The following is a 13871-nucleotide window of genomic DNA, read 5'->3' as shown; positions in this document are numbered from 1 at the left end:
TTGGGGATTGTCAATTGTCCATCCAAGACTAATAACGTTTGGATTGCCTTGAAGTCAGCATATGTTGTTTTTTCCCTCAGGGAGAGGAAGAGGAAATGGAGACTGGATCTTAACCTCCTCTACATTTTTGTGGAGAATGTTGTTTGGTTTTAATACAAACTCAAACATTTGTGTTGACCTCATTGTGTTTACCGTGTGGTTGGAATACACTGGTCGGACTGACCATTGTGTGTAGAGTGACTATTGCTTAGCTAGGATGTTAAGGGGAGCCAACGGGAAAGCGTTTCCATGTGGCTGCAGTTTTGCAGTGAGCCAATCGATCTGCATCCGCATCGACCGTTTTGTTTCTGCATCATGACTTCCCCCTTGAAGCCTTCACAATGGAGTGGCTGTTCAGGAGCACTGTCCATCACATAGTCATTCATTGCTTTAGCACAGCATTTAAGCTTTTTTTAGCAGCCTACTAGGACCAACATACATCTAGTACCTGTAATTCAATATCTTCAGAAGAACCATGTGTCATACTGACAGTAAAAGGAGACATGGACATGTCGAAGTGTTATAGCTTGTGACAAATCCCTTCGTTGAACAAATAGCAGCTGCATCGTCTACAAGAAACACTTCAGTGACATGACAACCTGTCTTCTTTGCTGACTGGAGTGACTGCACACTGTATATTGGTTGGTTAGAGAGGAAAGGTTGAAGGTTGCAGCCATTTCTGGATCTTTTGTCTTCCTCTACCCTCTATGTTCTCCAGGCGTACGGTTGGCTTCGTGCCTGCTCTTGCCGGGATTGCTGGACCATAACCAGATGACCATAACCACGGCACACGTCGGGTTCAGAGACAATCAGGGCCACGTCGTCAAGTAAATCAGGTGTCACTCCTTTGCAACCCCAGTGCCATGACTAAACCTGTTGCCATGACAATCTGAGCCCCGAAGGTCCATTTTAGCTAGACAGTTCAGTTAACTCCATCCTAATGCCTTAGTTGAGGAGAGGTCTGACACCGTGTGTGACCGCTGACCACCGACCGCGACCGGTGGCATCATCATGAGCAGACTTGCTGAAGTGATAAATGATGCTCTTTAGCTGCCTCAGACACATCTAAGATGAGGAACACAGCAACGGTTCCACAGTTGGGTGACCAACCATTGAAGGAAACCCCAGGGGATGAGTCATGCGCAAATAGAGTGATGGCTGATTCCAAGCTTTCTGCTAATTTTGTTTGATTTCCGCATTTGCGATATGGCCTTTGAGCCGACCTTGAAACCCCTTTGCCCTAAATGTCAGATGTGAAAAGATTTTAAAAAGAAAGAAGAGGGGAAGACTGTACAAGCGATAAGCCTGAGCGACCATTCTACTAAGATGTGCTATGACCTTTCCAGCTATTAGCAATGTCGATGGGTTGTAAAAGCACCAGAGTGCTATGCTCGAATGCCGGCTGCTGTACTGTGAGATAGGGGAGCTGTGCAGGGCTGATGTTGGTAGTGCGATGGAGTGATTACATGAACTGTAGAAAAAAAAACAGAGGTACTGTCTTATGCTTGCCATACCTGATCTGCTTGTGCAGCCAGACTCTGGCAGCCAGGTGGGGCTGATTGGGGACAGTGCAGGGAGGCTGTTATTATAGTGGAAAGTTTTCATTTGATGTCCTGTCTTTATGACACGTCTAAGGGGCCAAACCTCAGGGTATGTCAGTGAGAGAGAGGGAGTGTTTTGTGTGTGTGTGTGTGTGTGTTTTACGTTTGTGTGTTCCTCGACATGTTTCAATTCGATTCCCTGGCATCGTGTCTGATGCTGTCTCTGATTAAGGGGGATAACATAACTCACGAGTGTGACTAATGTACAACTCAGTAGATGCCTGTAGGGATGCACGTATGGCTAAACGAATACATATCCAGTCGATAGAGCAGAGAATCCTTCAATATTCATCAACGAATAGGTTTAATCAAGTGTTGCTTTGTTTGTTATGTATTAACAATATATTCATGTTCATTTGCCTGATTAGACAAACACTCCAAATGTTTTAGTTTCCCACGGAGGGAAATTCCTTCAAGGTGCAAAGCTTCTGATGCTGTAGTGATCAGTTCAGTTTTCCAGTTCAGGTTTCATGCAGAGAATCTCAGTGTGCATAGTGTTTAAACTATAGGGTTTGCATGGCACATGTAAAACACGCTAATAGATACAGGCATGACTGAGCCCTCCTGAAGTCTGGTTGAAATGTATATTCTAGCCCTGAAGAGCCACAAGACAAATGATGACGCAACGCTGAGCTGCCAGAGATTTCAAATGAGCGCTTGATCTCACAGGCTTTCGAAAATGCAACCATTACCCAAAACCCCTGTAGCAGTCCAAATGTCTCCCCCCCCAAAAAAGCTCACACAATCCTCTGTGTGTGAAAATGGCCTTATTACAAAGCTCTATCCACACCTTTCATGTCATTGTCTCTTGTGAATATACACAGTTAGCTATCACAGTAAAAAATCATTTAAATCCGTTGGGATTTTTTTCATTTAAAATCAACAGAAATTGTTTATCATTTATCTCCCACACTGCTCAAGGCCACCGCATACTGATGAATGAAAAGCAATCTTCAGATTTTGGAATCTTCTCAACTCTGGTGGAAAATGTGTGTTTTTCTGTCACTTCTTAGATGTAATCACTCGTCTGTCGTTGTCAAGTTAATGACCATTTATACGTAAATGTACCTGTAAAAGGGACAGTTTGTGTGTGCTTTTCTTTTCCTTATCTGTGTTTTTTTTCTCCTTGTCACTCACAGGCAGATTGGCAGGTGGCCCGAGCTGAGCCAATGACAGGCGGCCAGGAGTCTTAACGGCGGGCAGACTTGAGTCCAGCCAACGTAAGCTGTCCACATAGAGTGGAGGCTACCCACACACACTCACACACGGATGAGAGCCCTGGCCGCCGGCTCGTGGACAACGCCAAGTGGCGCCTTCGCCTCCGCGTCTTTAATAAGGTACGCTGAATATCATGGCCTTGGTGGAGAATATCACACGGCTGTGTTCCGATACCTTCCCTAGAATACTAGCTACTTAGAAATCATGGCCAAAACATTTCTTCATTCTAAGTGGTACGGTTGTATGCTAGTGTTGACATTGGAACAGGCTGTAGCTGACCTCAAAACGGTCTGTGGGAGACATTGACCCCATGTCGAACAGCTGCTGCCGACTAACTTAGGAAATGTTGATGAAATAATGACTTGCTCTACGCTGATATCCCCTAATTGAATGTGTAAACATGATATGGGCTCCCGAGTGGCTCAGCTTGTCTAAGGCACTGGATCTCAGTGCTAGAGGTGTCACTACAGACACCCTGGTTCGAATCCAGGCTGTATCACAACCGGCCGTGATTGGGCGGTGCACAATTAGCCCAACGTGGTCCGGGTTAAGGTTTGGCCGGGGTAGGCCGTCATTGTAAATAAGAATTTGTTCTCAACTGACTTGCCTAGTTAAATAAAGGGTAAACAAAAATAAAAAAAAATAAAAATAAATACCACAGACGGTTCTACCTGGAACCAACAAGGGTTTTACCTGGAACCAAAAAGTGTTCTCCTATGGGGACAGCCGAAGAACCCTTTTCAAACCCTTTTTTCTAACGGTGTAGCTTGATGTGGAAACCTCAAGGATACATTGAAAAAATATGAATTGCATTTAAATGGTTTCATATTTATACATTATCACCACTGTCTGTGCCAAATGGGAAAGTGTGTGTGTGTGTGTGGGGGGGGGTTCAAGAACAGTGTCTCTTTGTAGAGCCTGAAATCGAATGACTCTGGGTGGGGACTTTATGTCCAGATTCCAAGCTGTCGCTCTACCTCTGCCATCTAACGTGACTCTAATCAATGTGAAGTGGGTGAGAGGAGCCTCTCTAAGGAGACACCAGGAACTCTCACTGGGAGCGAAGCAGCCATGTAACCCCCTCGTCTACAGCCTTTCTGTCCCAACCATCCCTATAACCGGCCCGGCACTCACCAGCTGAGGTGAAGCTGCCCTTGGCATGCCCAGGGAGACTGGGATATGGGGGGTAAGGTTGGGAGTGCTCTCAGACACAGGCCCATAAAACATTTCGATATGAGTCTTATTCTCTAGACCATACTGTATACTCCAGTGACATGAATCACTATTCAAGAGGAATTAAGGCACTATTGCTACCTAATACGAGGGATATATACTCTAATTAGGAGTTTTAAGTTCTGGTGCATGTATTTGTGAAAAATTATCTTCCAAATAAGCACCCACGTGTCACTGGCATGCTCCCCTAGACATAACTTCATCCTGCTAATGAGGGTTTTTACCTGGCAGTGTGTACAGTATAATATGAGAGGCTGTATCCAGAATGTGCATTAACCATCAATTACCGGGTGCCTTAATGCAGACACATCATGTAACAAGCAGGTAATAGCCCGTTTTATTATTCTTAATTTTTTTAAATGTAACCTTTATTTAACTAGGCAAGTCGGTTAAGAACAAATTCTTATTTACAATGACGGCCTACCCTGGCCAAACCCTAACCTGGACAACGCTGGGCCAGTTGTGCGCCCCCCCCATGGGACTCCCAATCACGGCTGGTTGTGATACAGCCTGGAATCTAGCCCGGGTCTGTAGTGACGCCTCTAGCACTGAGATGCAGTGCCTTAGACCGCTACGCCACTCGGGAGCCCAATGTCTGTGCCTTATGGTTCCTCCCGGAACCAAAAGGGTTCTATCTTGAACCATATAGGGTTCTTCAAAGGGATCTAAATAGCACATTTTTTAAGTGTAAGCAATCTTATTTGCCACCACTTAATTTTGCCTGAAGTTTCTTACAGTATAATGCATTCTGCCTGCATTACCAATATGCCCTAAAGATAGATGTGGACCTGTTGTGACTGTCACTGCAGTATTTACTGATCTACTTTGTGTGTGTGTGTGTGTGTGTGTGTGTGTGTGTGTGTGTGTGTGTGTGTGTGTGTGTGTGTGTGTGTGTGTGTGTGTGTGTGTGTGTGTGTGTGTGTGTGTGTGTGTGTGTGTGTGTGTGTGTGTGTGTGTGTGTGTGTGTGTGTGTGTGTGTGTGTGTGTGTGTGTGTGTGTGTGTGTGTGTGTGTGTGTGTGTGTGTGTGTGTGTGTGTGTGTGTGTGTGTGTGCGTGATGCATTCAGAGCTATTTTCCTGATAAACTCAGCAATCAGAAGGTGTTTTTATACATAGATCAATTCATTGCCTCAACAACTACTGTCATTATAGAATCGTGAGCTATGTCCATATACTTTCCTGATTAAAATGTGCTTACAATCCTCTTTAAACACTCAAATACATAGGCACAGACATTTACCATGAATTTCAATGGAAAAATAGAAAATACAATCTCTGGACTCTATTTGATTCATTCTCTAATGGGCATTGCAGCCTACATATCAAAGAAGGTTAAGAGCCATGAAATGTGTGAGCAGCAGGGTGGAATGATCATATTAAGGAATAATTTAGTCTAAGGGCAAAGTAAATAGCAAGTGTTTGCTAACTCCACTGTGATAAAACAAAGAAGCACAGCAACAACAAATGCATGGACATTGTTTAATCTATATGCTTACAGGCAAATCCACCGGTAGGCTAGGTGAAATAACATAGAAAGTGGTATTTGTATGTAGTTCTGAATAATATGACCATCTATATTCAATATTTGGCGCATCCCCTGAATCGAAGATGACACCGGATGTCCCTTCGGTCGACTGGGCAGCTGGCTGGCAAGGACGTGGTGTGAGGGCATGGTGGCAGACCAAGAGTACCACCGGGCAAGCGGGTCAGAAGGGCACCCCAGAGGTGCCAGCTGCAGCCAACCAGCCGGCCAGCAAGAGCCAGCAGAGTTCTCAGAGGGACGCCCTGCATAGTGGCCCAACGGTAATTAGGTGTTAGACACTCAGAGATAATCCCTGACAAATGTGTCCGGCTGGAATCATAATGAAGCCCAATGCACATCTCTTTTCTCCTCCACTGCCACACCAGCTGCTGTATATGGAAATGGGATGGTTGGGATGGTTTGAAATCCCCCTAATTTTCCATTAATTATCACTGTCCTTGATTTTCTATTCATTTATGCATAAAAGGGAACCAAGGTGTAGATGGAAGAGGCAGAATTATTTCTGAAGGTGGATATAAAACAGTGGATATCAATTAAGTGTAATTTGTGACTGGACACTCTGACAAGGCCTCGGAAGATGGCCACCGACCTCAACCAACCGCTGACCAAACGTCCATACCAGACACTCAAAAATCAATCTTGGTGGTTCTTGGGTTTTTTGTTCAGTTAGTCTAACCACATTGTTTGGTAAACTAATATAAACCTGCATGTGTCAGGGCGGCTCTATTCCAAGAGCCTTCATTTCACTAAAATGGATTGTTCCAATTTAATCTTGGTGCTGACAGCTGCTCCACGATGCCCACACACCACTGGAGCAGAAGTGTTTTGGTTTCACTGCGCAGCCACACCAGTTTATTGGACAATATTTTTCTCATCCGTCTCCGATAATGGACTCACTCTGTTGGTTCATATTCACGCCTGTGTAATGTCTGGGGCCCCATCAGTGCTCATTGCAGTCTGGGGAGTGCTAAGGGGAAAAGGACCGGATGTAATAGTGACCGCTGGGAAACAAGGCTGGCTATTCAAGAGAACACAAGAAGTGGAGTGGGGCCAGTAGCCAATGTCCATGCAGCATTAAAAGCGGTAGTGTTATAACGCGTGTTGAGGATCATTATGAGCATGCTAATGTTTGATTACACCCTCTGTCCCCATCACATACCGTATGGATTCTCTGTGAATTATATGGAAAAGGGGGTATCCCTCATGGTTTGCATAGGGTTGGTCATCTATTTAGTGTGAAGAATAAATTAAGTTTGCAATGGAATTTCCCCACCCAGAAGCGAACATGGAATCTCAATAAAGACAGGAATATATATTCATGTTTTATGGTGTGGGGGAGTTATGCAGTGTCATTTTTATGGGCCGAGGTAGAAATAAGTGTGAGGCTATTGAGAGTTTCAATTGGATGGTGACGGTCTAATGGTGATGGTAAGAGGATATGTTATTGCAGAATAGAACTGTTAAGTGCTCGTAATCTGGACTCCGATGACATATACATGTGAATACACGTCAATGCATCAGTCTATCAATTTGTTTGTGAATTATCTTTGGCTTGAAAGAAGGAAAAGTGTTATTTAGAGGAGGCAGATGTAACAAAAACCCTTTCAGTAGTCAAGCTTTTAGGGTTTGAATAACTTCCCATTGCACATCATACTATTTCATAGTATTTCATCTGTCTGGGATACGTTCAATCTCTGGTTCTTTTTACACATTTCATTTGGGAGGACTTGGGGGTACTTGCTCAACCCGGTTACCATTGGGTTGAATTGTTCTTTGTTTTGTTGCAATCATGAGCCTTTGTTCTAAAAATATGTGTAATATCTTTGTTCCTCAATGATTTGATAAAGAAGCCAATGCTGAATTTTTCTCTTCATCCCCCCCCCCCCCACCGTTTTTGCATGAATGTTACTTCAGAGACAAGATGAGCATCTTTGAAGGCTTTTCGTGTATTGTCAGCCCATTTGATTTGTGTGTGCGTGTGCGTGTGTGTGTGTCTGTGTGTGTGTGTAAGTATGCATGTGTTTTAAAAGGAGCCCATTTGAAAAACCTTCCCTCCCCCTTCTATATATCTCTTCCTATGTCAGTACTGTAGTAAACCTGCATCCTTTATTACGGTTTACCTTTCCTACTTCATTCAAATCGTTAGTTCGTTTACGCGCAACTCACTGGACCCCTCGCACTTTAATTTACCCTCTGTATTTGTGAATTTAAAAAAAGATCAATGAAAGCAAAGGTCATATTTTTACCATAAAGCATAAGACTGAATTCGTGAATGTCAATTGGAAGAATTAGCAGTGACACACAAAATCTTCACCATTTGAAGTAGGTGTGATTTGTAGTAATTCTTTTTTTTAAATGAGGTAGGCTACACCCACCCACACACTAACACACACTGTTGCACACACACACACACACATTGTAAAACACTGTCGCACACACACAAACACATGTGCCTGTACACCCCCCCCCCCCTCCACTCTCCTTGTACCCACTCATGTGATGCTCAGATAGGTCCTATGCGTCTCTGTCATCAGCCCTGCTCTAGCTGGGCGTATACAGTCTCAGGCTCCCAGACGTCTGCGCCATCTGTTGAGCTTGATTGCCCTGCTGGTGGGGGCATCCTCTGTCTTCCATCTTCCACATGCCAGGCCTGTGAGCCTGGGAGCTCTGATAGGACCCCCCTCCTCTCCCTCTATCCTCTCTCTCCGTCTTCCTCCTGTGACGTGTCAGTGTCACGGCAGACCGTAACGAGGTGTCAAAGCGCTAAGAGCGCCATGCCAACCACGTCCCTCACAGCCAGAGCTTCTGTCGGCTCGCCCTTTCTCTCTCTCTCTCTCTCTCTCTCTCTCTCTCTCTCTCTCTCTCTCTCTCTCTGTTTCTCTCCCTTTATCGCACTCTGTCCACCCCCCCCTCCTCCTCTCTCTCTCATGTGCCACTCCCTGTCTCTAGCGTTCTGTGATTATTGGAGTAGCTGACATATATGCCTCGTTTGTGTTTTGTTTTCGTGGACAGGGTGTTCTTTTCATGTCCTCAATAGGTTTGTGGTTATTTTACTTCTGTAGCTTTTGTTCTGCGTGAACGTCCTTGTTTCTCGACCACATAAACTGCACCAGGCATTATGGTAACACCTTTTACACAATGCAAGAATGGAAAGCCCCCCCCCCCATGTCAGGTTTTCTCAGAACTGAACAGAAGGTATTTGTGATAATGGAGCTAGGAAGAAGTGCTTGGTTATGAAAGGATAAAACTGGAAGACCAAACATTTCCCCCATCAGAGAGACAACGAGACCGCAGAGTTGTGGACAGGAGATGAAAAACCCAAGCCCTTTCTGAACAGAGAGAATGGAGAGAAACGGAGAGAATGAAGAGAACAGTGTGCTCTGGGTAGAAATGGAGAAAGAGAAACAAAAACACAGCAAACCTCTCCCCAGTCAGGTGAAAGACAGAGATTCACTGTTTTCTTTTCCTTTGGCATGAGTCACTCAGGTATGGAGAAGAATTCAAAGTATTTGAAATAGTCTTTGTTTTGTTTCTATGAGCATTGTTGGAATTTTAAATCAAAAGTTAGTTGTTGAGTGCTCTTTTATAGATACCGATGTGGGATTTCTGAGTGCCTAGCAATGAAGCTGCCCAAACTCAAACCATTTTTTTGCATTGTTCAACCAACATCTGCCTTTTTTATGCATTTGTTTCATAATAACTTCACACATACAGTAGTACTTTTGTTTATGAAGCTAGTCGGCCGCATGCCACACCCACACAGAAAATATGGTGTTGATTGAAAACATGGCGACTCTGTAGCAAGCATTTGGAATCGAAAACAGGGTGCAAATGTCAACATTTTTGCGGAACAAATGCATCTCTAAAAAAGAAAGCTTTCCAACATTTCAAATGATTTGAATAACACTTAAACTCTTATCTGCTTGTAGCCTTGAATTGCTGCTCGCAGCTCTACTTTCTCTGTTTTCCAGTATCAGTGTGGTGGCCTTGTCCATTGTGCAGCAGTTGCCACTATTAATGCCGTCCATTTGTTTATCTCTTTGAACCAGTATGTTCCTGACGACAACATTTGGAATGCTTGCAAAAATTTGCACATTAATAAAAGCAAATTCTTCTTTAACCTCTAAAAGTCTAAGCGGCTGGAGTGAGGGGTGCTCTACTATTTCATCTAGACTTTTAGATCCCATTTAGGTACATAAAAAAAAACATTTACAATTTATTTGATAAAATATTGAATTTGGCCTTTGCTGCCAATAGAAACGCATTCAGAAAGACGGTTAAAAAAAAAGAAACCTAAGAAATAAGGTTTTTGAAGTGTCTGTCCTATATCTAGAAGGCACAAAACTATCTCCGCACAGCACTTCCATTCGTTTTTAGTATGGGTTGCCTTCGAGTCCCATGACACTTGTGGGGGCTGTAGTGCAAAAGGGAGAACGCCATCGTGTTCGTGAGAAGTAGCATCTTTTCCTAGAGTGGTCCTATCTGGTCTGACAAACAGCACTGTGGCACTGCCACTTTCCACCACCGATGCGGAAGGGCGACATAGGCTGATGCAGGGGATTCCGACAGGCCACACCAAAAAGAACACACGTCACTTAAACTCGCTTATGGGCATTTTTGTGTATTGTGTTCATAAGATTGACGCACGGGTGTGTCGTTTAGACTCTTAAGGATTCTTGAAGCCCACATTTTGTAGCGCTTGATTGATGACTGCTGACTGGAAAATGTCCTTGTAAATGCATTATCATAATTACCATTACGACGAATTAAGTCTTAAGTAAGGACACCAAGTCTTAGCTGACATGTCAATATGCATAGTTCTGTTATTGGGCATACCCTAAAACCTACATTCTCGAGGATACAGGGACTTTAGCGCAGCACAAAAGCTACAGAAGTAAAATAACCACAAACCTGGAACCAGTGGCATAACCATCACATTTGTGTGCACATATTCCGTCATACATAACTTTATCTTATACATATTTCTTTTTGGCTCTAGCAACACCGCCACAGAGAGTTAGCCACCCAGGACATCTATTACTTTTCACTCTCTTTCACTTGTTCTTTTCTCTTTTCAAACGGTTTCCAAGGCAATCTGTGAGTGAGGCTTTCACAGCAGCCGGGCCCATCTGTTTAAACACTCTGTGAAGCAGGCTAGGATTAGTCCCCCAATCCCGACTGTGTCCCCACTGAGGCAGGGCTGCTCAGACAGACACTGTACATGTCACCATCAAGCCAACATCCCTCTTCTCTTCTCTTCTCGTGCTGTGTCACAACAATGTCAGTCTAACCATCATGACCATCCCTCAGGCAATGTTATATAAAACTTGAAACTCTAAAACAGCATTGTGTTCCAGCAACGTCCCTCTGAGCTTTCCCTCTAGCTATCTCAAGCTATCTCACTTAGGCAGAGTGTGTTTCCTTCCACCCAACTCCTGAACTGTGTGTGTGTGTGTGTGTGTGTGTGTGTGTGTGTGTGTGTGTGTGTGTGTGTGTGTGTGTGTGTGTGTGTGTGTGTGTGTGTGTGTGTGTGTGTGTGTGTGTGTGTGTGTGTGTGTGTGTGTGTGTGTGTGTGTGTGTGTGTGTGTGTGTGTGTGTGTGTGTGTGTGTGTGTGTGTGTGTGTCCATGCATGTGTGCGTCAGTGAGGTCTAGCCCCTTTCACAGTCTGTTTAAGTCAAAATACATCACATGCCTCCCTCTCAAACGCCTGTTTCATAAATAATGTCCAATCATGTTGTTACACAATACACATTCAATTCATAATTGTTATATAATTACTGTTTTGTCTCCAAGCAGATGGCTCTATTCACTGTAGATTATACTATATTGCTCAGAGTGGGTTTTTTCTTTTACTATAAATATCCAAAACTGTTGAGGGCCTGCTTAAGGCCAGCCAAACAAAGTCAGTTAACTGATAGCCTACATCTGCAGAATGTTGGCTAATGGTGATTATAATCAGTCGATAAGAAGGGGCTCTCCTCGAGTCTATAATTTCTCCATTTAAAGCCTCACTTTCAGCCATGAAAAAAGGATGTCTGCTATGGACAGGCTTCAGTATCGGGGAAAAAAAGCTATCAATTTCAGACTGAATATGCAGTCATAAGCATTGTCGAAACTCCACTAAAATAGTTGTTTCCTCTGCTCTCTTGTAAAATACATGAACCACTTTCCAAAGATCACAGAGCCAAGATGAACACTAAGAGAGAATTGATCCAGCTCAATTCTGGCATTTTTCACAGACACGCTCAGGGAAACACCTGCACAAGCAGGAATTGGATTAGGTGATAAGAGGAAGATGTTTTCGGCATCTGCTGGCAGATGGCATAATATTGGTAGATTTCTCCCAATGCGCTAATACCTTTCACAGTTCCACACTACCCCCTGGCCAGTAACAACCTTTGAGTCTCTCTCACTCTCTTTTTTCCTCTCTCACTTCATCTATCTCACTGTCTCATGCTCTCTCGTGTTCTTTCTCTCTCTCTTTCTCTCCATAGGGACAGTCTGGAGGGATTTATTTTGGGTCTTGGTAGATTCAACCTTCAGAACCTTCTGACTGGATGGAGGAAACGGTGTGTGACCTGTTGGGAGATGAGCTTGTTACCTTGTGTGCTACTTTGCCCCTTAGAGCCATCATAGTCCTGGACAAATGTGCTGCTCATTGGATCTCACTAAAGGATAAAGGATCTCACTAAAGGATCTCCAATCTGAGCCTCAACAAAGACCATTGTTCTCCTTTGAGCAAAATAAACTTTTTTTAAATTGAATTCCATTGTCCTCCTAGTGTTGCTGAATCTCCACTCTCCTTCAGTTTGCGCCTCAATTCATGCACCTTGGTTGGAAAGCGAGGTAGCAGCAGTGATCACTTCCCTAAAGACTATTGATCAGCCCATGCGTTGCATCGCCCACGGCTCTCAAGCCCACAGTACACTTTTAGCCACACTGGGGAGTTGGGGGTGTGGGATTTTGGGGAGTTGGGAGTGAGTCATTTCTTTCATGATGACTTTGATTGATTAGATGTTGAACAAAATGTTTGATCAACATATACTGAACAAAAATATACATGTTTCATGATCTTAAATAAAAAAATCACAGAAATTTCCATTTCTCTCAAATGTTGTGCAAAAATATTTTGCATCCCTGTTAGTGAGCATTTCTCAATTGCCAAGTGAATCCGTCCACCTGACAGGTGTGGCATATCAATAAGCTGATTAAACAGCATGATCATTACACCATTACACCTCCTGCTGGGGACAATAAAAGGCCACTCTAAAATGTGCAGTTTTGTCACACAACACAATGTCACAGATGTCTAAAGTTGAGGGAGCATGCTGCAGACCACTTGTAACCACGCCAACCCAGGACCTCCACGTCCGGCTTCTTCACCTGCGGAAACATCTGAGTCCAGCCACCCGGACAGCTGATGAAATTGAGGAGTATTTCTGTCTGTAATAATGCCCTTTTGTGAGGAAAAACTCATTCTGATTGGCTGCGCCTGGCTCCCCAGTGCCTGGGTCTGGCTTCCAAGTGGGTGGGCCCTTCTAGGCCAGCCCATAGATTAGGACCTAATTTATTTATTTAAATTGACTGATATTCTTATATAAACTCTAACTCAGTAAAATTGTTTATATTTGTTGTTCAGTATAGATTAATCATTAGAAATGACAATTCTTTTTGTTGGGTTTTTGGTATAGAACACAGATTTATCATATGGTGGAGTTTACCATTTTAATCTACAATCCAGTTGAATATAAAGTATGTTCATCTAGTGCACATATACACGTGTAGCACATAACTATGCCGAGCAAGTCAGTTTTAAACCTACTGTTTCCACCGTCTAAGTTTGTAGTTTGATCAAATTGACATGGATGGAGGATAGCGAGATTCCAGAGCATTCTGTCTCTCACAACATTGTAGCCCACTTTGTGAAGAATAGTATCTCCCGATGATTTACAACCTCAGACGAACTTGGCAAATCAATACAGACTCATCTTTCACCAACCGTTCCAGAAGTCACAGGGTTTTGACACAGCCAGTGGCTGTGTCAAAATCATGTCGAATCACGCAAACCCTCGATTGATGCTCGAAGTGGCTCTTTTGAAGTGAGCAGCGACAGCGACCACTCTATATATTTTTTTTGCCGCTGGTACCTGTTCTTGCCCGCTTCAAAGGGAGTAAACTTCAATGTGTGGACTACTGGACCAATGTGAAACAGAATGCTATTAAATCAAATGGACTGA

General features: G+C 43.6%; 1 protein-coding gene across 2 annotated transcripts in view; it reads left to right on the top strand.

Annotated features, from left to right (window-relative positions):
* The window catches only part of LOC123993033 (leucine-rich repeat and fibronectin type III domain-containing protein 1-like protein), a 148669-nt gene that overhangs the window by 85629 nt on the left and 49169 nt on the right, over positions 1 to 13871 (top strand). Inside the window, exon 2 of one of the 2 annotated variants that reach the window (XM_046294773.1) lies at positions 2780 to 2977. In XM_046294773.1, the coding sequence (XP_046150729.1) occupies positions 2910 to 2977 (68 nt within the window). In that variant the 5' untranslated portion in view covers positions 2780 to 2909. Of the gene's footprint in view, positions 1 to 2779; positions 2978 to 9028; positions 9120 to 13871 lie in introns of those variants that run through there. The other variant, XM_046294774.1, reaches the window with a different exon arrangement.

The sequence above is a fragment of the Oncorhynchus gorbuscha genome, linkage group LG13 (genome assembly GCF_021184085.1).
Source record: "Oncorhynchus gorbuscha isolate QuinsamMale2020 ecotype Even-year linkage group LG13, OgorEven_v1.0, whole genome shotgun sequence".
Classification (NCBI taxonomy): Eukaryota; Metazoa; Chordata; class Actinopteri; order Salmoniformes; family Salmonidae; genus Oncorhynchus; species Oncorhynchus gorbuscha.
Note: the sequence above shows the minus strand (reverse complement) of the source record. Positions and strands in the feature narration are given on the sequence as shown.